General features: G+C 49.4%; 1 protein-coding gene across 1 annotated transcript in view; it reads right to left on the minus strand.

Moving 5' to 3' along the window:
• The window catches only part of LOC116937052 (transcription elongation factor SPT6), a gene marked incomplete at both ends in the record, with an annotated part of 94268 nt that extends 68263 nt beyond the window's left edge, over positions 1-26005 (minus strand). The window contains 11 exon segments of the mRNA XM_076064259.1: positions 4466-4617; positions 7338-7488; positions 9197-9326; positions 10313-10380; positions 11899-11998; positions 12688-12730; positions 12732-12786; positions 13563-13705; positions 15430-15519; positions 20293-20412; positions 25886-26005. Of these exon segments, the coding sequence (XP_075920374.1) occupies positions 4466-4617; positions 7338-7488; positions 9197-9326; positions 10313-10380; positions 11899-11998; positions 12688-12730; positions 12732-12786; positions 13563-13705; positions 15430-15519; positions 20293-20412; positions 25886-26005 (1172 nt within the window).
• Positions 26006-27671: the final 1666 nt, after the last annotated feature.

Below are 27671 nucleotides of genomic sequence, written 5' to 3' on the forward strand. Positions count from 1 at the left end.
ACACACACAGTGGAACTGCTTGATCTCGTCAAAGTACGTCTGGTCTCCCTCGTACCTACACACACAGAGACACACACACAGAGAGACACACAGACAGAGACACACACACAGAGACAGAGACACACACAGACACACACACAGAGACACACACAGACACACACACAGAGACAGAGACACACACACACACAGAGACACACACAGAGACACACACACAGAGACACACACACAGAGACACACACAGAGACACACACAGACACACAGAGACAGACAGAAACACACACAGAGACACACACAGACAGACAGACAGAGAGACACACACTATATCTGCGTGTGTGTATGTATCTATATCTGTGTATGTATCTATATGTGTGTATGTATCTATATCTGTGTATGTATCTATATCTGTGTATGTATCTATACCTGTGTGTATGTATCTATATCTGTGTATGTATCTATATCTGTGTATGTATCTATATCTGTGTATGTATCTATACCTGTATGTATCTATGCCTGTATGTATCTATATCTGTGTATGTATCTATCTGTATGTGTATCTATATCTGTGTGTATCTATATCTGTGTATGTATCTATATCTGTGTGTATGTATCTATATCTGTGTGTATGTATCTATATCTGTGTGTATGTATCTATATCTGTGTGTATCTATATCTGTGTATGTATCTATATCTGTATGTATGTATCTATATCTGTGTATGTATCTATATCTGTGTATGTATCTATATCTGTGTATGTATGTATATCTGTATGTATCTATATCTGTGTATGTATCTATATCTGTGTATGTATCTATATCTGTGTGTATGTATCTATATCTGTGTATGTATCTATATCTGTGTATGTATCTATATCTGTGTATGTATCTATATCTTTGTGTATGTATCTATATCTGTGTGTATCTATATCTGTGTATGTATCTATATCTGTGTGTATGTATCTATATCTGTGTGTATGTATCTATATCTGTGTATGTATCTATATCTGTGCGTATGTATCTATATCTGTGTGTGTATCTATATCTGTGTATGTATCTATATCTGTGTATGTATCTATATCTGTGTATGTATCTATATCTGTGTGTATCTATATCTGTGTGTATCTATATCTGTGTATGTATCTATATCTGTATGTATGTATCTATATGTGTATGTATCTATATCTGTGTATGTATCTATATCTGTGTGTATGTATATCTGTATGTATCTATATCTGTGTATGTATCTATATCTGTGTATGTATCTATATCTGTGTATGTATCTATATCTGTGTATGTATCTATATCTGTGTGTATGTATCTATATCTGTGTGTATGTATCTATATCTGTGTATGTATCTATATCTGTGTGTGTATCTATATCTGTGTGTGTATCTATATCTGTATGTATGTATCTATATCTGTGTGTGTATCTATATCTGTGTATGTATCTATATCTGTGGTGTATGTATCTATATCTGTGTGTATCTATATCTGTGTGTGTATCTATATCTGTGTGTGTATCTATATCTGTGTATGTATCTATATCTGTGTATGTATCTATATCTGTGTATGTATCTATATCTGTGTATGTATCTATATCTGTGTGTATGTATCTATATCTGTGTGTATGTATCTATATCTGTGTGTATGTATCTATATCTGTGTATGTATCTATATCTGTGTGTATGTATCTATATCTGTGTGTATGTATCTATATCTGTGTGTATGTATCTATATCTGTGTGTATGTATCTATATCTGTATATGTATCTATATCTGTGTATGTATCTATATCTGTGTATGTATCTATATCTGTGTATGTATCTATATCTGTGTATGTATCTATATCTGTGTGTATGTATCTATATCTGTGTGTATGTATCTACGTGTGTGTATGTATCTATATCTGTGTGTGTGTATCTACACATGTGTATGTATCTGTATCTGTGTGTGTATCTATATATGTGTGTGCATCTATATCTGTGTGTATGTATCTATAACTGTGTATGTATCTATATCTGTGTTTGTATATCTGTGTATGTATCTACATCTGTGTGTATGTATCTATATCTGTGTGTATGTATCTATATCTGTGTATGTATCTATATCTGTGTATGTATCTACATCTGTGTATGTATCTACATCTGTGTATGTATCTATATCTGTGTGTATGTATCTATATCTGTATGTGTATGTATCATATCTGTGTATGTATCTATATCTGTATGTATCTATATCTGTGTATGTATCTATATCTGTGTGTGTATCTATATCTCTGTGTGTATGTATCTATATCTGTGTATGTATCTATATCTGTGTGTGTGTATATCTGTGTGTATTTATATCTATGTATGTATATATATCTGTGTGTGTATCTATATCTGCGTGTGTATATCTACATATGTGTATGTATCTATATCTGCGTGCGTGTATGTATCTACATATGTGTATGTATGTATATCTGTGTGTGTGTATGTATGTATATCTGTGTGTATATATATCTGTGTGTGTATCTATATCTCTGTGTGTATGTATCTACATGTGTGTGTATCTATATCTGCGTGTGTATATCTACGTGTGTGTATGTATCTATATCTGTGTGTGTATGTATATCTGTGTGTGTGTATGTATCTATATCTGTGTATGTATCTATATCTACGTGTGTGTATGTATCTATATCTGCGTGTGTGTGTATCTACATATGTGTATGTATCTATATCTGCGTGTGTATGTATATCTGTGTGTGTATGTATCTATATCTCTGTGTGTATGTATCTACATGTGTGTATGTATCTATATCTGTATGTATCTATATCTGTGTGTATGTATCTATATCTGCGTGTGTGTATGTATCTATATCTGTGTATCTATATCTCTGTGTGTATGTATATCTGTGTGTATGTATCTATATCTGTGTATGTATCTATATCTGTGTGTATGTATCTATATCTGCGTGTGTGTATGTATCTATATCTGCGTGTGTGTATGTATCTATATCTATGTGTGTGTATGTATCTATATCTGTGTATGTATCTATATCTGTGTATCTATATCTGCGTGTGTGTGTATATCTGCGTGTGTGTATGTATGTATATCTGCGTGTGTGTGTGTGTGTATCTGTGTGTGTGTATATCTGTGTATGTATCTATATCTGCGTGTATGTATCTACGTGTGTGTATGTATCTATATCTGTGTGTGTGTATGTATATCTACATGTGTATGTATCTATATCTGTGTGTGTATGTATCTATATCTGTGAGTGTATGTATCTATATCTGCGTGTGTGTATGTATCTATATCTGTGTGTATCTATATCTGCGTGTGTATGTATCTGTGTGTGTATGTATCTATATCTGTGTGTATGTATATCTACATGTGTATGTATCTATATCTGTGTATGTATCTATATCTGTGTGTATGTATCTACACATGTGTATGTATCAATATCTGTGTGTGTATGTATCTATATCTGTGTGTGTATGTATCTATATCTGCGTGTATGTATCTACGTGTGTATGTATGTATATCTGCGTGTGTGTATGTATCTATATCTGTGTGTGTGTATCTATATCTCTGTGTGTATGTATCGTGTGTATGTATCTATATCTGTGTGTGTATCTATATCTGTGTGTATGTATCTACGTGTGTGTATGTATCTATATCTGTGTGTGTATCTACACATGTGTATGTATCTATATCTGTGTGTATGTATCTACGTGTGTGTATGTATCTATATCTGTGTGTATGTATCTACGTGTGTGTATGTATCTATATCTGTGTGTATGTATCTACGTGTGTGTATGTATCTATATCTGTGTGTGTATGTATCTATATCTGTGTATGTATCTATATCTGTGTGTATGTATCTACGTGTGTGTATGTATCTATATCTGTGTGTATGTATCTATATGTGTATGTATCTATATCTGTGTGTGTATCTATATCTGTGTGTATGTATCTACACATGTGTATGTATCTATATCTGTGTGTGTGTATGTATCGTGTATGCGTACCCTGGGCCTGTCATGTCAATGTTGATCTCCAGCTCAAGGAGTTTCTCTTGAGCAGCGAGCGTGATCTTGAGAAACTGGTCATTCTTTAGCTCCTTCTCTGTGTGTATGTATCTATATCTGTGTGTGTATCTATATCTGCGTGTGTATGTATCTGTGTGTGTATGTATCTATATCTGTGTGTGTGTATCTGTGTGTATGTATCTATATCTGTGTGTTTTATGTATCGTGTACGCGTACCCTGGGCCTGTCATGTCAATGTTGATCTCCAGCTCAAGGAGTTTCTCTTGAGCGGCGAGCGTGATCTTGAGAAACTGGTCATTCTTTAGCTCCTTCTCTGTGTATGTATCTATATCTGTGTATGTATCTATATCTGTGTATGTATCTATATCTGTGTGTATGTATCTACGTGTGTGTATGTATACATATCTACGTGTGTGTATGTATCGTGGATGCGTACCCTGGGCCTGTCATGTCAATGTTGATCTCCAGCTCAAGGAGTTTCTCTTGAGCGGCGAGCGTGATCTTGAGAAACTGGTCATCCTTTAGCTCCTTCACCGGCTTGTTGCGCAGGTACTTGAACGGGTAAGCCAGGTGACTCTCATCTATCTCCTACACGCAGACACACACAGAGATAGACACACAGAGATACACACAGATAGATACACACAGAGATACACACACACAGAGATACACACACAGAGATACACATACAGAGATACACAGTTACACACACACAGAGATACACACACACACAGAGATAGACACACAGATAGATACACACACAGGGATACACACACACAGAGATACACACACAGATAGATACACACACAGAGATACACACAGAGATACACACACACAGAGATACACATTTACACACAGATAGAGACACACACAGGGATACACACACACACACAGATACACAGTTACACACACTCAGATACACACACACAGAGATAGACACACACACACAGAGATACACACACAGAGATAGACACACACAGATAGATACACACACAGATACACACACACAGATACAGACACACACAGAGATAGACACACACAGAGATAGAGACACACACAGAGATACACACACACAGAGATACACACACACAGAGATAGACACACACAGATACACAGTTACACACACTCAGATACACACACACAGAGATAGACACACACAGAGATACACACACAGAGATACACACACACACAGATAGACACACACAGATACACACACACAGATAGAGACACACACAGATAGAGACACACACAGATACACACACACAGATAGAGACACACACACACAGATAGAGACACACAGATACACACACAGAGATAGACACACACAGAGATACACACAGATAGATACACACAGAGATACACACAGATAGATACACACAGATAGATACACACACACAGAGATACACACAGAGATACACACACACAGATAGATACACACACACAGATACACACACAGATACACACACAGATAGACACACACAGGGATAGATTCACACAGATCGATACACACACACAGAGATACACACACAGATACACACACAGAGATAGACACACACAGAGATACACACACAGAGATACACACAGAGATACACACACAGAGATACACACAGATATACACACACAGAGATACACACAGATAGATACACACACAGAGATACACACAGATAGATACACACACACAGGGATAGACACACACAGAGATACACACACAGAGATACACACACAGAGATACACACACACACAGATAGACACACACAGATAGAGACACACACAGATACACACTCACAGATAGAGACACACACAGATACACACTCACAGATAGAGACACACACAGATAGAGACACACACAGATACACACACAGATAGATACACACACAGAGATACACACAGATAGATACACACACACAGAGATACACACAGAGATACACACACACAGATAGATACACACACACACAGATACACACACAGATACACACACAGATAGACACACACAGGGATAGATACACACAGGGATAGATACACACACAGATCGATACACACACAGAGATACACACACAGATACACACACAGATAGAGACACACAGACACAGACAGACACACACAGACACACACAGAGATACACACACACAGAGATACACACACAGATAGATACACAGTTACACACACAGAGATAGACACACACAGAGATACACACACACACAGAGATACACACACACACAGATACACAAAAACAAAGACAAAGATCCCCCATATAGCCTAAACAGACTGTAGGGGCAAGTGCTGTTAGCGAGCACCTATGAAGGCCGAAACGGTACTCGAGGGGGTGGGTGGCCAGCACCACGCCCGACCGCCTTTGTCTCCCCAGTGGCGATGTTTACACACCGCACCAGGTACTCATTTGAGGCTGAGTCGACCTAGGGGAGGCCCGGGACCGGTTCAGATAATCGTCACTGGTGTTGGCCGTGAGCGGGAATCGAACCCGGGTCGCCAGGTTCATAGCGCAGCGTAGCGCTAACCGCTACACTATCGCTCCCCACACACAGAGACAGACACACACAGACACACACACAGACACACACACAAACACACACAGAGACACACACAGAGACACACACAGACACACACACACAGACACACAGACACCCACACACACAGACACTCACACACACAGACACTCACACACACAGACACACACACACACAGACACACACACACAGACACACACACACAGACACACACACACTAACCCACCAACTTCCCCACTCACTCCCCCATTCACCCACTCACTCCCCCACTCACCCACCCACCCACTCACCCACCCACTCACCAACTCCCCCACCCACTCACTCACTCACTCACCCACCACCACTCACTCACCCACTCACTCACTCCCTCACTCCCCACTCACTCAGCCACTCACTCCCCCACTCCCCCACTCACTCACTCACCCACATCACCCACTCACCCACTCACCCACCCACCCACCCACTCACCCACCCACCCACTCACCCACCGACCCACTCACCCACCCACCCTCTCTCCCACTCACTCACTCCCTCACTCACTCCCCCACCCACCCACCCACTCCCACCCACCCACCCACCCCACTCACCCACTCACCCACCCCCTCACTCACCCACTCACTCACTCACTCACCCACCCACCCACCCACTCCCACTCACCACTCACCAACTCCACCTCACCCACCCACCCACTCACTCACTACCCACCCACCCACCCACTCACCCACTCACCAACTCCCCAACTCACCCACCCACCCACTCACCCACTCACCCACCACTCCTCACCTTCCTGCCCTTCTTGGTGGGCACCACGTTCAGCTTGGCCCTCTCCAGGAACGTTTGCCTCACCACCTGTCTCACCAGCGGCTCCTTGGCTACGGTGAGGGCCACCATGTAGCGGGCTCCCTCTAGCACCGCTTCCACCGTGGGGAACTGTCTGCTCACCAGGTGAGCGGGAGAGAGGGTGGGTGAGTGGGGTGGGTGAGTGGGGAGTGGGAGAGAGAGTGAGTGGGTGAGTGGGTGGGTGAGTGGGTGAGGGAGTGGTGAGTGGGTGGGTGGGTGGGTGGGTGAGTGGGTTGGTGAGTGAGTGAGTGGGTGGGTGGTGGGTGGGTGGGTGAGTGGGTGAGTGGGTGGGTGGTGGTGAGTGGGGGGTGGGTGGGTGAGTGAGTGAGTGGGTGGGTGAGTGGGTGGGTGGGTGAGTGGGTGGGGGTGGGTGAGTGAGTGGGTGGGTGGGTGGGTGAGTGGAGTGGGTGGGTGGGTGAGTGGGTGGTGAGTGGAGTGGGTGGGTGGAGTGGGTGAGTGGGTGGGTAAGTGGGTGGGTGAGAGGGTGGTGAGTGGTGGGTGGGTGATCGTCGGTGGAGTGGGTGTGGGTGAGAGGGTGGGTGAGTGGTGGGTGGTGGGTGGGTGAGTGGGTGGGTGGGTGGTGAGTGGGTGGGGAGTGGTGAGTGGGTGGGTGGGTGGGTGGGTGGGTGAGTGGGTGGGTGAGTTGGGTGGGTGGGTGAGTGGGTGGGTGGGTGGGTGAGTGGGAGAGAGGGTGGGTGAGTGGGTAGGTGGGTGAGTGGGTGGGTGGGTGAGTGGGTGGGTGAGTGGGTGAGTGGGTGGGTGAGTGGGAGAGAGGGTGGGTGAGCGGGAGAGAGGGTGCGTGAGTGGGTGAGCGTGTGGGTGAGCGTGTGGGTGAGCGTGTGGGTGAGCGAGTGGGTGAGCGAGTGAGTGAGCGTGTGGATGAGCGGCGTGTGGGTGAGTGAGCGAGTGGGTGAGCGTGTGGGTGAGCATGTGGGCGAGCGTGTGGGTGAGCGTGTGGGTGAGTGAGTGGGTGAGTGAGTGGTGGGTGAGTGAGTGGTGGGTGAGTGAGTGGCTGAGCGAGTGGGTGGGTGAGCGAGTGGGTGAGTGAGTTAGTGAGTGGGTGAGTGGTGAGTGAGTGGGTGAGCGTGTGGGTGAGCGAGCGGGTGAGCGTGTGGGTGAGCGTGTGGGCGAGCGGTGGGCGAGCGAGCGAGTGGGTGAGTGAGCGAGCGTGTGGGTGAGCGAGTGGGTGGATGAGCGTGTGGGCGAGCGTGTGGGCGAGCGTGTGGGTGAGCGGTGGGTGAGCGAGTGGTGAGCGAGTGAGTGAGCGTGTGGATGAGCGGCGTGTGGGTGAGTGAGCGAGTGGGTGAGCGTGTGGGTGAGCATGTGGGCGAGCGTGTGGGTGAGCGTGTGGGTGAGTGAGTGGGTGAGTGAGTGGTGGGTGAGTGAGTGGTGGGTGAGTGAGTGGCTGAGCGAGTGGGTGGGTGAGCGAGTGGGTGAGTGAGTTAGTGAGTGGGTGAGTGGTGAGTGAGTGGGTGAGCGTGTGGGTGAGCGAGCGGGTGAGCGTGTGGGTGAGCGTGTGGGCGAGCGTGTGGGCGAGCGAGCGAGTGGGTGAGTGAGCGAGCGTGTGGGTGAGCGAGTGGGTGGATGAGCGTGTGGGCGAGCGTGTGGGCGAGCGTGGTGGCTGAGCGAGTGAGTGGGTGAGTGAGTGAGTGGGTGAGTGAGTTAGTGAGTGGGTGAGTGAGCGAGTGGGTGAGTGAGTTAGTGAGTGGGTGAGTGGGTGAGCGAGTGGGTGAGCGAGTTAGTTAGTGAGTGAGTGAGTGGGTGAGTGAGCGAGTGGGTGAGCGTGTGGGCGAGCGGCGTACGGGCAGATGTAATCGCGAGCGAGTTCGTGTGGGTCCGCTGGGAACTGCTCCGTCTCGTGCCGCTGGTAGCTGTCACGGAGATTCTCGCCAAACTGCTGCGGTGTCAAACCAAACTTCTTGGCCAGCCCGTCTGGGGAGAGAGAGAGACACGGGGAGAGAGGAGAGAGACACGGGGAGAGAGACACACGGGGAGAGAGACACGGGGAGAGAGACACGGGGAGAGAGAGACACGGGGAGAGAGACACGGGGAGAGAGAGAGAGACACGGGGAGAGAGAGAGACACGGGGAGAGAGAGACACGGGGAGAGAGAGAGAGAGACACGGGGAGAGAGACACGGGGAGAGAGAGACACGGAGAGAGAGACACGGGGAGAGAGACGGAGAGAGAGACACGGGGAGAGAGAGAGAGACACGGGGAGAGAGACACGGGGAGAGAGAGAGAGACACGGGGAGAGAGAGAGACACGGGGAGAGAGAGAGACGCACGGGGAGAGAGACGGAGAGAGAGACACGGGGAGAGAGAGAGAGACACGGGGAGAGAGACACGGGGAGAGAGAGACACGGGAGAGAGAGACACGGGGAGAGAGAGACACGGGGAGAGAGACACGGGGAGAGAGAGACACGGGGAGAGAGACACGGGGAGAGAGACACGGGGAGAGAGACACGGGGAGAGAGACACGGGGAGAGAGAGAGAGAGACACGGGGAGAGAGAGAGAGAGAGACGCACGGGGAGAGAGAGACACGGGGAGGAGACACCGGGGGAGAGAGACACCGGGGGAGAGAGACACCGGGGGAAGAGAGAGACACGGGAAGAGAGGAGATACAGTGAAAGAGAGACACGGGAAGAGAGAGACACGGTGAGAGTGAGACACGGAGAGAGAGACACCGTGGAGAGAGAGACACGGGGAGAGAGAGAGAGACATGGGGAGAGAGACACGGGAGAGAGACACGGGGAGAGAGAGATAGACACGGGGAGAGAGAGACACACAAAGAGAGAGACGTTAAAATCCAGAACCGTACGGATCAGAGATCCGGTGTATCCCGTCTGTAGACAGAGTGGACCGTTGTCTACGTGGAGCTGTCTGTGTAGTGTAGCTGTCTGTGTAGTTGTCCAAGTACCGAGGCCTGTCTGCAGACACAGGGTGTAGCGGTCCCTGCGAGTGGCTTGCTTGAGCTCGGGTGCTGAGGTCGCCGTGCCAACACCACCACCACCACCACCACCACCTCCTGCTCCTCCAGCTGCGTCCACTCCCTCCTCATCACCCTCCTCACCTGAAACATCATCAACAACAACAACGTCAACAACGTCAACAACATCAACAACAACAACATCAACAACAACATCATCAACAACATCAACAACAACGTCAACAACATCAACATCATCAACAACAACAACGTCAACAACAACAACGTCAACAACATCAACAACAACATCAACAACAACGTCAACAACAACGTCAACATCAACAACAACAACAACGTCAACAACAACAACGTCAACAACATCATCAACAACATCAACAACAACATCATCAACAACAACATCAACAATAACAACATCGTCGTCATCATCATCATCGCCAACATCAACAACGTCATCCACAAAATCACGAACATCACCATCACCACACCGTGTCTCTCTCCCCCCGTGTCTCTCTCCCCGTGTCTCCCCCCCCGTGTCTCTCTCCCCGTGTCTCTCCTCCCTCGTGTCTCTCTCCCCCCGTGTCTCTCTCCCCGTGTCTCCCCCCCCGTGTCTCTCTCCCCGTGTCTCTCTCCCCCCGTGTCTCTCCCCCCGTGTCTCTCTCTCCCCGAGTCTCTCTCCCCGTGTCTCTCCCCCCCAATGTCTCTCTCCCCGTGTCTCTCCCCCCGTGTCTCTCTCCCCGTGTCTCTCTCCCCGTGTCTCTCCCCCCCGTGTCTCTCCCCCCGTGTCTTCTCTCTCCCCGAGTCTCTCTCCCCGTGTCTCTCCCCCCCAATGTCTCTCTCCCCCGTGTCTCTCCCCCCGTGTCTCTCTCCCCATGTCTCTCTCCCCGTGTCTCTCCCCCCCGTGTCTCCCCCCCCCCGTGTCTCTCTCACCGTGTCTCTCTACCCCGTGTCTCTCTCCCCGTGTCTCTCTCACCGTGTCTCTCTACCCCGTGTCTCTCTCCCCGTGTCTCTCTCCCCGTGTCTCTCCCCCCGTGTCTCTCTCCCCGTGTCTCTCTCCCCGTGTCTCTCCACCCCGTGTCTCCCCCCCCCCGTGTCTCTCTCACCGTGTCTCTCTACCCCGTGTCTCTCTCCCCGTGTCTCTCTCACCGTGTCTCTCTACCCCGTGTCTCTCTCCCCGTGTCTCTCTCCCCCCGTGTCTCTCCCCCCGTGTCTCTCTCTCCCCGAGTCTCTCTCCCCGTGTCTCTCCCCCGTGTCTCTCCCCCCCCCCCGTGTCTCTCCCCCCGTGTCTCCCCCCACCCCGTGTCTCCCCCCTGTGTCTCTCTCCCCGTGTCTCTCTCCCCGTGTCTTTCCCCCCGTGTCTCTCTCCCCATGTCTCTCCCCCCGTGTCTCGTCTCTCCCCCCGTGTCTCTCCCCTCGTGTCTCCCCCCCCCCCGTGTCTCTCTCCCCGTGTCTCTCCCCCGTGTCTCTCCCCCCGTGTCTCTCCCCCCGTGTCTCCCCCCCCGTGTCTCTCCCCCCGTGTCTCTCCCCCGTGTCTCTCCCCCCCGTGTCTCTCTCCCCATGTCTCTCTCTCCATCTCTCTCCCCATGTCTCTCTCTCCATCTCTCTCTGCATCTCTCTCTCTCCCCGTGTCTCTCTCCCCGTGTCTCTCTCTCCGTCTCTCTCTCTCCCCGTGTCTCTCTCCCCGTGTCTCTCTCCCCCTGTCTCTCTCCCCCCGTGTCTCTCTCTCCCCGTGTATCTCTCCCCCCGTGTCTCTCTCTCCCCGTGTCTCTCTCCCCGTGTCTCTCTCCCCCCGTGTCTCTCTCTCCCCGTGTCTCTCTCCCCGTGTCTCTCTCCCCCCGTGTCTCTCCCCCCCCGTGTCTCTCCCCCCGTGTCTCTCTCCCCGTGTCTCTCTCCCCGTGTCTCTCCCCGTGTCTCTCTCCCCCTGTCTCTCCCCGTGTCTCTCTCCCCCCGTGTCTCTCCCCCCGTGTCTCTCCCCCCGTGTCTCTCTCTCTCCCCGTGTCTCTCCCCCCCGTGTCTCTCCCCCCGTGTCTCTCCCCCCCGTGTCTCTCCCCCCCGTGTCTCTCCCCCCCGTGTCTCTCTCACCGTGTCTCTCTCCCCCGTGTCTCTCTCCCCGTGTCTCTCCCCCCGTGTCTCTCCCCCCGTGTCTCTCCCCCCGTGTCTCTCTCCCCGTGTCTCTCTCTCCATCTCTCTCTGCATCTCTCTCTCTCTCCCCGTGTCTCTCTCCCCGTGTCTCTCTCTCCGTCTCTCTCTCTCCCCGTGTCTCCCCGTGTCTCTCCCCCCGTGTCTCTCCCCCCGTGTCTCTCTCCCCGTGTCTCTCCCGCCCGTGTCTCTCTCACCGTGTCTGCGACGTGCAGCGTTGTGCATGCGAGGTATATCTCGTCCGTAGTAGAGGGAGGAAGTGGCTGTAGACATCTTGCAGCTCCTCCATCGTCTGAACCTCGCTGAGCCTGCGAACCAAACAGCACACACGGAGAGTGGGTGAGTGAGTGGGTGAGTGAGTGAGTGGGTGAGTGGGTGAGTGGGTGGGTGGGTGGGTGAGTGGGTGAGTGAGTGTGTGAGTGGGTGAGTGAGTGGGTGAGTGGGTGAGTGGGTGGGTGGGTGGGTGAGTGGGTGAGTGAGTGGGTGAGTGAGTGGGTGGGTGGGTGGGTGAGTGGGTGAGTGGGTGAGTAGGTGAGTGACTGAGTGAGTGGCTGAGTGAGTGACTGAGTGAGTGAGTGAGTGACTGAGTGGCTGAGTGAGTGGCTGGGTGAGTGGGTGAGTGAGTGGGTGAGTGAGTGGGTGTGAGTGGGTGAGTGAGTGAGTGGGTGAGTGAGTGGGTGGGTGAGTGAGTGAGTGACTGAGTGAGTGAGTGACTGAGTGAGTGACTGAGTGAGTGAGTGACTGAGTGAGTGGCTGAGTGAGTGGCTGGGTGAGTGGGTGAGTGAGGTGGGTGAGTGGGTGGGTGAGTGAGTGAGTGGGTGAGTGAGTGAGTGAGTGGGTGGGGTGAGTGAGTGGGTGAGTGAGTGGTGAGTGAGTGAGTGGGTGAGTGGGTGGGTAGGTGAGTGAGTGGGTGAGTGGGTGAGTGAGTGGGTGAGTGAGTGGGTGAGTGAGTGGGTGTGTGTATGAGTGAGTGGGTGAGTGTATGAGTGAGTGAGTGGGTGAGTGAGTGTATGAGTGAGTGAGTGTATGAGTGAGTGAGTGGTGAGTGAGTGAGTGAGTGGTGAGTATCCCACCACCCTGCTACCTGTCAATATCAGCGGCCTCTAGAGGTCTCACACTGTCTGCCAGGGGCTTGTCAGCGTCAGCGTAGACCGACTCAAACTGAAATCGCTGCATGTGCTGGAACAGACGCAGCAGGTTTTTCTTCCTGGTGCCAAGCTGGGTCCACTACACAGACACACAGAGACACACAGACACACAGAGACACACAGAGAGACACACACAGAGAGACACACACAGGGCCATGGGGTGAGAGACACACAGAGACACACACAGAGACACACAGAGACACACAGAGACACGGGGTGAGAGACACACAGAGAGAGAGACACACACACAGACACACACACACAGACACACACAGACACACAGAGAGAGAGACACACACACACACAGACACAGAGAGAGACACACACACACACACAGACACACAGAGAAACACAGAGAGACATACACAGACAGAGAGACACACAGAGACACACACAGAGAGACACACAGACACACACAGAGAGACACACAGACACACACAGAGAGACACACACAGAGACACACACGGACACACAGAGACACACACACAGACACACAGAGACACACACAGAGACACACACAGGGACATGGTGTGAGAGACACACAGAGAGAGAGACCACACACACACAGAGACATACAGATACACACACACAGACACACACAGATACACACACACAGAGACACACAGACACACACACAGACACACACAGACACACAGCCACACACGCAGACAGAGAGACACACACAGATACACACACACACACAGACACACACAGAGAGACACACAGATACACACACACACAGGCACACACATAGATACACACAGTGCGTCGTGAGTGGTGGTCAGTGGTGAGTGGTGAGCGGTGAGCAGTGAGTGGTGAGCGGTGAGCAGTGAGTGATGAGTGAGTGTGAGTGGTGAGCGGTGAGTGATGAGTGAGTGTGAGTGGTGAGTGTGAGCGGTGAGTGTGAGTGTTGAGTGGTGAGCGATGAGCGGTGAGTGTGAGTGGTGAGTTTGAGTGGTGAGTTTGAGTGGTGAGTGTGAGTGGTGAGCGGTGAGTGATGAGTAATGAGTGTGAGTGGTGAGTGGTGAGTGTGGGTGTGAGCGGTGAGTGAGTGTGAGTGGTGAGTAATGAGTGTGAGTGGTGAGAGAGAGTGGTGAGTGATGAGTGTGAGCGGTGAGTGGTGAGTGATGAGTGTGAGCGGTGAGTGAGTGGTGAGCGCTGAGTGGTGAGTGAGTGGTGAGTGGTGAGCGGCGAGCGGTGAGTGGTGAGTGAGTGGTGAGTGGTGAGCGCTGAGTGGTGAGTGTAGAGTGATGAGTGGCAAGTGGTGAGTGTGGACTGGTGAGTGGTGAGTGGTGAGCGGTGAGCGCTGAGTGGTGAGCGCTGAGTGGTGAGTGAGTGTCTGAGTGAGTGGTGAGTGGTGAGCGAGAGGTGAGTGGTGAGCGGTGAGTGGTGAGCGGTGAGTGTGAGTGGTGAGTGAGTGGTGAGCGAGAGGTGAGTGGTGAGTGTGAGCGATGAGTGGTGAGTGGTGAGTGTCTGAGTGGTGAGTGGTGAGATTGGTGAGTGGTGAGTGTGAGCGATGAGTGGTGAGTGATGAGTGGTGAGTGAGAGGTGAGTGGTGAGCGCTGAGAGGTGAGTGGTGAGTGGTGAGCGCTGAGTGGTGAGCGGTGAGTGGTGAGTGAGTGGTGAGAGAGAGGTAAGTGGTGAGTGGTGAGAGAGAGGTAAGTGGTGAGTGGTGAGTGGTGAGCGCTGAGAGGTGAGTGGTGAGTGGTGAACGCTGAGAGGTGAGTGGTGAGTGGTGAGCGCTGAGAGGTGAGTGGTGAGTGAGTGAGTGAGGGGTGAGTGAGTGGTGAGTGGTGAGGCCACCTTCTCATCCCAGTGCCAAACTCTCCACAGGTCGCTGATGCTGAGCTCTGGCTCCACATATTCCTTGCGGTAGAACGCGATGAAGGGCACCTACAGTGAAGACACACAGAGACATACACACAGAGACATACACACACACAAACACACACACAGACACACACACAGATACACACACAGACACACACACACATACAAACACACACACAGACACACACACAGACACAGACACACAGACACACACACAGACACACACACAGACACAGACACACACACAGACACACACACAGACACACACACAGACACACACACACATACAAACACACACACATACAAACACACACACAGACACACACACAGACACAGACACACACACAGACACACACACAGACACACACACAGACACAAATACACACACAGACACACAGTGACACACACACAGACACACACACATACAGACACACACATACAGACACACACACACACAGACATACACACACACAGACACACACACAGACAGACACACAAACAGATGCACACACAGACACAAATACACACACAGACACAAATACACACACAGACACACACACACAGACAAAGGTCACTCACAGTGAGACACGGTGAGACACTCACTCACGGTGAGACACTCACTCACGGTGAGACACTCACTCACAGTGAGACACTCACTCACAGTGAGACACTCACTCACAGTGAGACACTCACTCACAGTGAGACACTCACTCACAGTGAGACACTCACACACAGTGAGACACTCACACACAGTGAGACACTCACAGTGAGACACTCACTCACGGTGAGACACTCACTCACGGTGAGACACTCACAGTGAGACACTCACTCACAGTGAGACACTCACTCACGGTGAGACACTCACAGTGAGACACTCACAGTGAGACACTCACAGTGAGACACTCACAGTGAGACACTCACAGTGAGACACGGTGAGACACTCACTGTGAGACACTCACAGTGAGACACGGTGAGACACTCACTGTGAGACACTCACTCACGGTGAGACACTCACGGTGAGACACTCACAGTGAGACAGGTTGAGACACTCACTCACATTGAGACACGGTGAGACACGGTGAGACACTCACAGTGAGACACTCACTCACAGTGAGACACTCACGGTGAGACACTCACGGTGAGACACTCACACAGTGAGACACTCACAGTGAGACACTCACAGTGAGACACTCACACAGTGAGACACTCACACAGTGAGACACTCACAGTGAGACACTCACAGTGAGACACTCACTCACAGTGAGACACTCACGGTGAGACAAGGTGAGACACTCACAGTGAGACTCTCACGGTGAGACACTCACAGCGAGACACTCACAGTGAGACACTCACTCACGGTGAGACACTCACTCACGGTGAGACACTCACTCACGGTGAGACACTCACAGTGAGACACTCACAGTGAGACACTCACTCACGGTGAGACACTCACACAGTGAGACACTCACACAGTGAGACACTCACACAGTGAGACACTCACTCACGGTGAGACACTCACACACGGTGAGACACTCACACAGTGAGACACTCACACAGTGAGACACTCACACAGTGAGACACTCACACAGTGAGACACTCACTCACAGTGAGACACTCACTCACAGTGAGACACTCACTCACAGTGAGACACTCACGGTGAGACACTCACACAGTGAGACACTCACACAGTGAGACACTCACAGTGAGACACTCACAGTGAGACACTCACAGTGAGACACTCACAGTGAGACACTCACACACAGTGAGACACTCACACACAGTGAGACACTCACACACAGTGAGACACTCACACACAGTGAGACACTCACGGTGAGACACTCACGGTGAGACACTCACGGTGAGACACTCACGGTGAGACACTCACAGTGAGACACTCACAGTGAGACACTCACAGTGAGACACTCACAGTGAGACACTCACAGTGAGACACTCACAGTGAGACACTCACAGTGAGACACTCACAGTGAGACACTCACAGTGAGACACTCACAGTGAGACACTCACAGTGAGACACTCACAGTGAGACACTCACAGTGAGACACTCACAGTGAGACACTCACAGTGAGACACTCACAGTGAGACACTCACAGTGAGACACTCACGGTGAGACACTCACGGTGAGACACTCACGGTGAGACACTCACAGTGAGACACTCACAGTGAGACACTCACAGTGAGACACTCACAGTGAGACACTCACAGTGAGACACTCACAGTGAGACACTCACAGTGAGACACTCACAGTGAGACACTCACACACAGTGAGACACTCACACACAGTGAGACACTCACGGTGAGACACTCACGGTGAGACACTCACGGTGAGACACTCACAGTGAGACACTCACACTGAGACACTCACAGTGAGACACTCACAGTGAGACACTCACAGTGAGACACCCACGGTGAGACACTCACAGTGAGACACTCACAGTGAGACACTCACAGTGAGACACTCACAGTGAGACACTCACAGTGAGACACTCACTCACAGTGAGACACTCACTCACAGTGAGACACTCACTCACAGTGAGACACTCACAGTGAGACACTCACGGTGAGACACTCACGGTGAGACACTCACGGTGAGACACTCACGGTGAGACACTCACGGTGAGACACTCACGGTGAGACACTCACAGTGAGACACTCACACAGTGAGACACTCACACAGAGACACTCACACAGAGACACTCACGGTGAGACACTCACAGTGAGACACTCACAGTGAGACACTCACAGTGAGACACTCACAGTGAGACACTCACAGTGAGACACTCACGGTGAGACACTCACGGTGAGACACTCACAGTGAGACACTCACAGTGAGACACTCACGGTGAGACACTCACGGTGAGACACTCACAGTGAGACACTCACAGTGAGACACTCACAGTGAGACACTCACGGTGAGACACTCACGGTGAGACACTCACAGTGAGACACTCACAGTGAGACACTCACTCACAGTGAGACACTCACTCACAGTGAGACACTCACAGTGAGACACTCACAGTGAGACACTCACAGTGAGACACTCACAGTGAGACACTCACAGTGAGACACTCACAGTGAGACACTCACAGTGAGACACTCACAGTGAGACACTCACAGTGAGACACTCACAGTGAGACACTCACAGTGAGACACTCACAGTGAGACACTCACAGTGAGACACTCACAGTGAGACACTCACAGAGAGACACTCACAGAGAGACACTCACAGTGAGACACTCACAGTGAGACACTCACACACAGTGAGACACTCACACACAGTGAGACACTCACAGTGAGACACTCACAGTGAGACACTCACAGTGAGACACTCACAGTGAGACACTCACAGTGAGACACTCACAGTGAGACACTCACAGAGAGACACTCACAGTGAGACACTCACAGTGAGACACTCACAGTGAGACACTCACAGTGAGACACTCACAGTGAGACACTCACAGTGAGACACTCACTCACAGTGAGACACTCACTCACAGTGAGACACTCACTCACAGTGAGACACTCACTCACAGTGAGACACTCACAGTGAGACACTCACAGTGAGACACTCACAGTGAGACACTCACAGTGAGACACTCACAGTGAGACACTCACAGTGAGACACTCACAGTGAGACACTCACAGTGAGACACTCACAGTGAGACACTCACACAGTGAGACACTCACAGTGAGACACTCACAGTGAGACACTCACCGTGAGACACTCACTCACGGTGAGACACTCACAGTGAGACACTCACACACAGTGAGACACTCACACACAGTGAGACACTCACAGTGAGACACACACAGTGAGACACTCACAGTGAGACACTCACACTGAGACACTCCCCACCCACCTCCAGGTGCTGGTTACGGATGAAGTTCAGGGCGTCACGGATTTCACTCACGGTGAGACACTCACAGTGAGACACTCACAGTGAGACACTCACAGTGAGACACTCACAGTGAGACACTCACAGTGAGACACTCACAGTGAGACACTCACAGTGAGACACTCACTCACAGTGAGACACTCACTCACAGTGAGACACTCACTCACAGTGAGACACTCACAGTGAGACACTCACAGTGAGACACTCACAGTGAGACACACACAGTGAGACACTCACAGTGAGACACTCACAGTGAGACACTCACAGTGAGACACTCACAGTGAGACACTCACAGTGAGACACTCACAGTGAGACACTCACAGTGAGACACTCACACACAGTGAGACACTCACAGTGAGACACTCACAGTGAGACACTCACAGTGAGACACTCACAGTGAGACACTCACAGTGAGACACTCACAGTGAGACACTCACAGTGAGACACTCACTCACAGTGAGACACTCACAGTGAGACACTCACACACAGTGAGACACTCACAGTGAGACACTCACACACAGTGAGACACTCACAGTGAGACACTCACAGTGAGACACTCACGGTGAGACACTCACAGTGAGACACTCACAGTGAGACACTCACAGTGAGACACTCACAGTGAGACACTCACAGTGAGACACTCACAGTGAGACACTCACAGTGAGACACTCACAGTGAGACACTCACACACAGTGAGACACTCACAGTGAGACACTCACACACAGTGAGACACTCACACACAGTGAGACACTCACACACAGTGAGACACTCACAGTGAGACACTCACAGTGAGACACTCACAGTGAGACACTCACAGTGAGACACTCACAGTGAGACACTCACAGTGAGACACTCACAGTGAGACACTCACACAGTGAGACACTCACAGTGAGACACTCACAGTGAGACACTCCCCACCCACCTCCAGGTGCTGGTTACGGATGAAGTTCAGGGCGTCACGGATTTTGCCGATGGTGCCAGGCCCCTTGCGGCCATAGCCGGTGCCACCCACACCGGCAGGGCGCTCCACCACGTCCACCTCCTACATAGACACAGTTAGTTAGACACACACATAGACACACAGTTAGACACATACACACATAGACACACACAGTGTGCCACCCACACCGGCAGGGCGCTCCACCACGTCCACCTCCTACATAGACACAGTTAGTTAGACACACACATAGACACACAGTTAGACACATACACACATAGACACACACAGTGTGCCACCCACACCGGCAGGGCGCTCCACCACGTCCACCTCCTACATAGACACACAGTTAGTTAGACACACAGTTAGACACACAGTTAGACACACACACATAGACACACAGTTAGTTAGACACACAGTGTGCCACCCACACCGGCAGGGCGCTCCACCACGTCCACCTCCTACATAGACACACACAGTTAGACACACAGTTAGTTAGACACAGTTAGACACACACACACACATAGACACACACAGTGTGCCACCCACACCGGCAGGGCGCTCCACCACGTCCACCTCCTACATAGACACAGTTAGATAGACACACAGTTAGACACACACACACAGACACACAGTTAGACACAGACACAGTTAGTTAGACACACACAGTGTGCCACCCACACCGGCAGGGTGCTCCACCACGTCCACCTCCTACACAGACACACACAGTTAGACACAGTTAGTTAGACACAGTTAGTTAGACACACACATAGACACACAGTTAGTTAGACACACAGTTAGACACACACACACACATAGACACACAGTTAGTTAGACATAGTTAGTTAGACACAGTTAGTTAGACACACACATAGACACACAGTTAGTTAGACACACAGTGTGACACACACACAAGAAGCACAGTTAGTTAGACACAGTTAGTTAGACACACACATAGACACACAGTTAGTTAGACACACAGTGTGACACACACACATAGACACACAGTTAGTTAGACACACAGTGTGACACACACACATAGACACACAGTTAGTTAGACACAGTGTGACACACACACACATAGACACACAGTTAGTTAGACACAGTTAGACACACAGTGTGACACACACACACAGTTAGACACAGTTAGTTAGACACACAGTGTGACACACACACATAGACACACAGTTAGTTAGACACACAGTGTGACACACACACAGACACACAGTTAGACACACAGTGTGACACACACACAGACACACAGTTAGACACAGTTAGTTAGACACACAGTGTGACACACACATAGACACACAGTTAGTTAGACACAGTTAGTTAGACAGACAGTGTGACACACACACACATAGACACACAGTTAGTTAGACACACAGTTAGTTAGACATACAGTGTGACACACACACATAGACACACAGTTAGTTAGACACAGTGTGACACACACACATAGACACACAGGTAGTTAGACAGACAGTGTGACACACACACATATATAGACACACAGTTAGTTAGACACACAGTTAGTTAGACATAGAGTGTGACACACACACATAGACACACAGTTAGTTAGACACAGTTAGTTAGACACACACACAGAGAGACACAGTTAGTTAGACACACAGATAGTTAGTTAGACACACAGTTAGACACAGATAGTTAGACACACAGTTAGACACACAGTTAGTTAGACACACAGTTAGTTAGACACGCAGTTAGTTAGACACACACACAGATAGACACACAGTGTGACACACACAGGTAGACACACACAGAGATAGACACACACACAGATACACACACAGTTAGACACACACAGTTAGTTAGACACACGCAGATAGTTAGACACACACAGTTAGACACAGATAGACACTCAGATAGACACACACACAGATAGTTAGACACACATAGACACACCCACAGATAGACACACACAGATAGACACACACAGTTAGACACACACACAGATAGACACACACATATACACACACAGATAGACACCAGACACAGATAGTTAGTTAGACACACACAGATAGAGTGAGTGTATGAGTGAGTGAGTGTACGAGTGAGTGAGTGTATGAGTGAGTGTATGAGTGAGTGTATGAGTGGGTGTATGAGTGAGTGAGTGTAACAGTGAGTAAGTGAGTGTAACAGTGAGTGAGTGAAACAGTGACTGAGTGTAACAGTGAGTGTAACAGTGAGTGAGTGAGTGTAACAGTGAGTGAGTGAGTGAGTGTAACAGTGAGTGAGTGTAACAGTGAGTGACTGAGTGCAACAGTGAGTGAGTGAGTGTATGAGTGAGTGAGTGTATGAGTGAGTGTATGAGTGAGTGTATGAGTGATTGAGTGTATGAGTGAGTCTATGAGTGAGTGTATGAGTGAGTGAGTGTATGAGTGAGTGTATGAGTGAGTGAGTGTATGAGTGAGTGTATGAGTGAGTGAGTGTATGAGTGAGTGAGTGTATGAGTGAGTGAGTGTATGAGTGAGTGAGTGTGTGAGTGAGTGTATGAGTGAGTGAGTGTAACAGTGAGTGTAACAGTGAGTGTGTGAGTGTAACAGTGAGTGTATGAGTGTAACAGTGAGTGTATGAGTGTAACAGCGAGTGTACGAGTGTAACAGTGAGTGTATGAGTGTAACAGTGAGTGTATGAGTGAGTGAGTGTGTGAGTGAGTGTAACAGTGAGTGTATGAGTGAGTGTATGAGTGTAACAGTGAGTGTATGAGTGAGTGCATGAGTGAGTGTAACAGTGAGTGAGTGTATCAGTGAGTGTAACAGTGAGTGAGTGAGTGTAACAGTGAGTGAGTGAGTGTAACAGTGAGTGAGTGTATGAGTGAGTGAGTGTATGAGTGAGTGAGTGAGTGTATGAGTGAGTGAGTGTATGAGTGAGTGAGTGTAACAGAGAGTGAGTGTATGAGTGTAACAGTGAGTGAATGAGTGTAACAGTGAGTGTATGAGTGTAACAGTGCGTGAGTGTATGAGTGAGTGTAACAGTGAGCGAGTGTATGAGTGAGTGTGACAGTGAGTGTAACAGTGAGTGAGTGTAACAGTGAGTGTAACAGTGAGTGTAACAGTGAGTGTAACAGTGAGTGAGTGTAACAGTGAGTGAGTGAATGAGTGTAAGAGTGAGTGAGTGAGTGTAACAGTGAGTGAGTGAGAGAGTGTAACAGTGAGTGAATGAGTGAGTGTAACAGTGAGTGAGTGAGTGAGTGTATGAGTGAGTGAGTGTATGAGTGTAACAGTGAGTGAGTGTATAAGTGAGTGTAACATTGAGTGTAACAATGAGTGAGTGTATGAGTGAGTGAGTGTATGAGTGAGTGAGTGTATGAGTATAACAGTGAGTGAGTGTACAAGTGAGTGCAACATTGAGTGTAACAGTGAGTGAGTGTATGAGTGAGTGTATGAGTGTAACAGTGAGTGAGTGAATGAGTGAGTGAATGAGTGAGTGTATGAGTGAGTGTAGGAGTGTAACAGTGAGTGAGTGTAACAGTGAGTGAGTGTAACAGTGAGTGAGTGAGTGAGTGTAACAGTGAGTGAGTGAGTGTAACAGTGAGTGAGTGTAACAGTGAGTGTAACAGTGAGTGTAACAGTGAGTGTAACAGTGAGTGTATGAGTGAGTGTAACAGTGAGTGAGTGTAACAGTGAGTGTATGAGTGAGTGTAACAGTGAGTGAGTGTAACAGTGAGTGAGTGTATGAGTGAGTGTAACAGTGAGTGAGTGTAACAGTGAGTGTATGAGTGAGTGTAACAGTGAGTGAGTGTAACAGTGAGTGAGTGTAACAGTGAATGAGTGAGTGAGTGTAACAGTGAGTGCATGAGTGAGTGTATGAGTGAGTGAGTGAGTGTATGAGTGAGTGAGTGTATGAGTTAGTGTATGAGTGAGTGAGTGTATGAGTGAGTGTATGAGTGAGTGAGTGTAACAGTGAGTGAGTGTAACAGTGAGTGTATGAGTGAGTGTAACAGTGAGTGTATGAGTGAGTGTAACAGTGAGTGTAACAGTGAGTGCGTGTAACAGTGAGTGTAACAGTGAGTGTAACAGTGATGTGAGTGTAACAGTGAGTGAGTGTATGAGTGAGTGTAACAGTGAGTGTAACAGTGAGTGAGTGTAACAGTGAGTGTAACAGTGAATGTAACAGTGAGTGTAACAGTGAGTGTAACAGTGAGTGTATGAGTGAGTGTAACAGGGAGTGTATGAGTGTAACAGTGAGTGTAACAGTGAGTGTATGAGTGTAACAGTGAGTGTAACAGTGAGTGAGTGTAACAGTGTAACAGTGAGTGAGTGTAACAGTGTAACAGTGAGTGAGTGTAACAGTGTAACAGTGAGAGTAACAGTGAGTGTAACAGTGTAACAGTGAGTGTAACAGTGTAACAGTGAGTGTAACAGTGTAACAGTGAGTGTAACAGTGAGTGAGTGTATGAGTGACTGAGTGACTGACTGACTGAGTGTAACAGTGAGTGTAACAGTGAGTGTAACAGTGAGTGTAACAGTGAGTGAGTGTAACAGTGAGTGTAACAGTGAGTGTGTGAGTGTAACAGTGTAACAGTGAGTGTATGAGTGTAACAGTGAGTGTAACAGTGAGTGTAACAGTGAGTGTAACAGTGAGTGAGTGTAACAGTGAGTGAGTGTAACAGTGAGTAAGTGTATGAGTGTGTGAGTGAGTGTAACAGTGAGTGTAACAGTGAGTGAGTGAGTGTAACAGTGAGTGAGTGTAACAGTGAGTGAGTGTAACAGTGAGTGTATGAGTGAGTGTAACAGTGAGTGAGTGTAACAGTGAGTGAGTGTAACAGTGAGTGTATGAGTGTAACAGTGTAACAGTGTGTGAGTGTAACATTGTCACCTGCATGCTCAGAGTGGGAGAGGAGAAAGCGTGTTGAGTGTAACAGTGAGTGAGTGAGTGTATGAGTGAGTGAGTGAATGAGTGAGTGTATGAGTGAGTGTATGAGTGAGTGTAGGAGTGTAACAGTGAGTGAGTGAGTGTAACAGTGAGTGAGTGTAACAGTGAGTGTATGAGTGACTGAGTGACTGAGTGAGTGTATGAGTGAGTGAGTGTCACATTGTCACCTGCATGCTCAGAGTGGGAGAGGAGAAAGCGTGTTGAGTGTAACAGTGAGTGAGTGAGTGTATGAGTGAGTGAGTGAATGAGTGAGTGTATGAGTGAGTGAGTGTAACAGTGAGTGTGTGAGTGAGTGTAACAGTGTCACCTGCATGCTCAGAGTGGGAGAGGAGAAAGCGTGTTGAGTGTAACAGTGAGTGAGTGAGTGTATGAGTGAGTGAGTGAATGAGTGAGTGTATGAGTGAGTGTATGAGTGAGTGTAGGAGTGTAACAGTGAGTGAGTGAATGAGTGAGTGTAACAGTGAGTGAGTGTAACAGTGAGTGTATGAGTGACTGAGTGACTGAGTGAGTGTATGAGTGAGTGAGTGTCACATTGTCACCTGCATGCTCAGAGTGGGAGAGGAGAAAGCGTGTTGAGTGTAACAGTGAGTGAGTGAGTGTATGAGTGAGTGAGTGAATGAGTGAGTGTATGAGTGAGTGAGTGTAACAGTGAGTGTGTGAGTGAGTGTAACAGTGTCACCTGCATGCTCAGAGTGGGAGAGGAGAAAGCGTGTTTGTAGATCCAAGACGCCTCCTCGTCCAGCTCAACGTCGTCTGCCGTTGTCACGGGAACCGCCCGCAGCTGGGGAGGGGTGAAAGGTCACTCACCACTCACTCACTCATACACTCACTCACTCATACACTCACCACTCACTCACCCACCCACTCACCACTCACTCACTCACTCACCCACCCACTCACCACTCACCCACTCACCACTCACTCACTCACTCACCCACTCGCTCACCCACCCACTCACCCACTCACCTACCCACCCACTCACCATACACCTACCCACCCACTCACTCACCTACCCACCCACTCACTCACCACTCACCTAACCACCCACTCACTCACCACTCACCCACCCACTCGCAAGCTCACACGCTCACCCACCCACTCACCCACTCACTCACCACCCACTCACCCACCCACACGCTCACCCACCCACCCACCACACAGACACACAGACCAGCGCCAGTCCACCGGACCCTCCCGTACACCACAGAGGTCCAGGCGGTTGCCATGACCAGCTCCCGACAGGGAAATGGGCAGCTTCGACACGAGATTATTTCGGCGTTTCCATCGTGACGATTGTTTGAAGATGAGCACCAGCTGAAGGGGTTAGCCACCAGATCCTCTCATCCATCACCGTCGTCAGGAGTACAACCAACATCACCATCATTATCACCACCATCACAAATACCAACATCACCACCACCATCATCATCACCACCATCACAAATACCAACATCACCACAACCACCATCAGCATCACCACGACCACCAGCACAAACACCAACATCACCACCACCACCACCACCATCATCACCACCATCATCACAAATACCACCATCACCATCATCATCACCACCACCATCATCATCATCATCACCACGACCACCATCACAAATACCAACATCACCACCACCATCATCATCACCACGACCACCATCATCATCATCACCACGATCACCATCACAAATACCAACATCACCACCATCATCATCATCACCACGACCACCATCATCATCACCACGACCATCACAAACACCAACATCACCGCCATCATCATCATCACCACCACCATCACAAACACCAACATCATCATCATCATCACCACGACCACCATCACAAACACCAACACCATCATCATCATCATCACCACGACCACCATCATCATCATCATCACCACGACCATCACAAACACCAACATCACCACCATCATCATCACCACCACCATCACAAACACCAACATCACCACCATCATCATCATCACCACCACCATCACAAACATCACCACCACCATCATCATCATCATCACCACGACCACCATCACAAACACCAACATCACCACCATCATCATCATCACCACGACCACCATCATCATCATCACCACGACCACCATCATCATCATCACCACGACCACCATCACAAATACCAACATCACCACAACCACCATCATCATCATCACCACGACCATCATCATCATCATCACCACGACCACCATCACAAATACCAACATCACCACAACCACCATCATCATCATCACCACGACCATCATCATCATCATCATCACTACGACCACCATCACCATCACCACCATCATCATCATCATCATCACCACGACCACCATCACAAATACCAACATCACCACCATCATCATCATCACCACGACCACCATCATCATCATCACCACGACCACCACCACAAACACCAACATCACCACCACCACCACCATCATTACCACAACCACCACACCACCG

Source organism: Petromyzon marinus, unplaced genomic scaffold (assembly GCF_048934315.1).
Source record: "Petromyzon marinus isolate PM22_M1 ecotype Great Lakes invasive population unplaced genomic scaffold, UKy_Petmar_22M1.pri1.0 PM_Scaffold_366, whole genome shotgun sequence".
In the NCBI taxonomy this organism is placed as follows: Eukaryota; Metazoa; Chordata; class Hyperoartia; order Petromyzontiformes; family Petromyzontidae; genus Petromyzon; species Petromyzon marinus.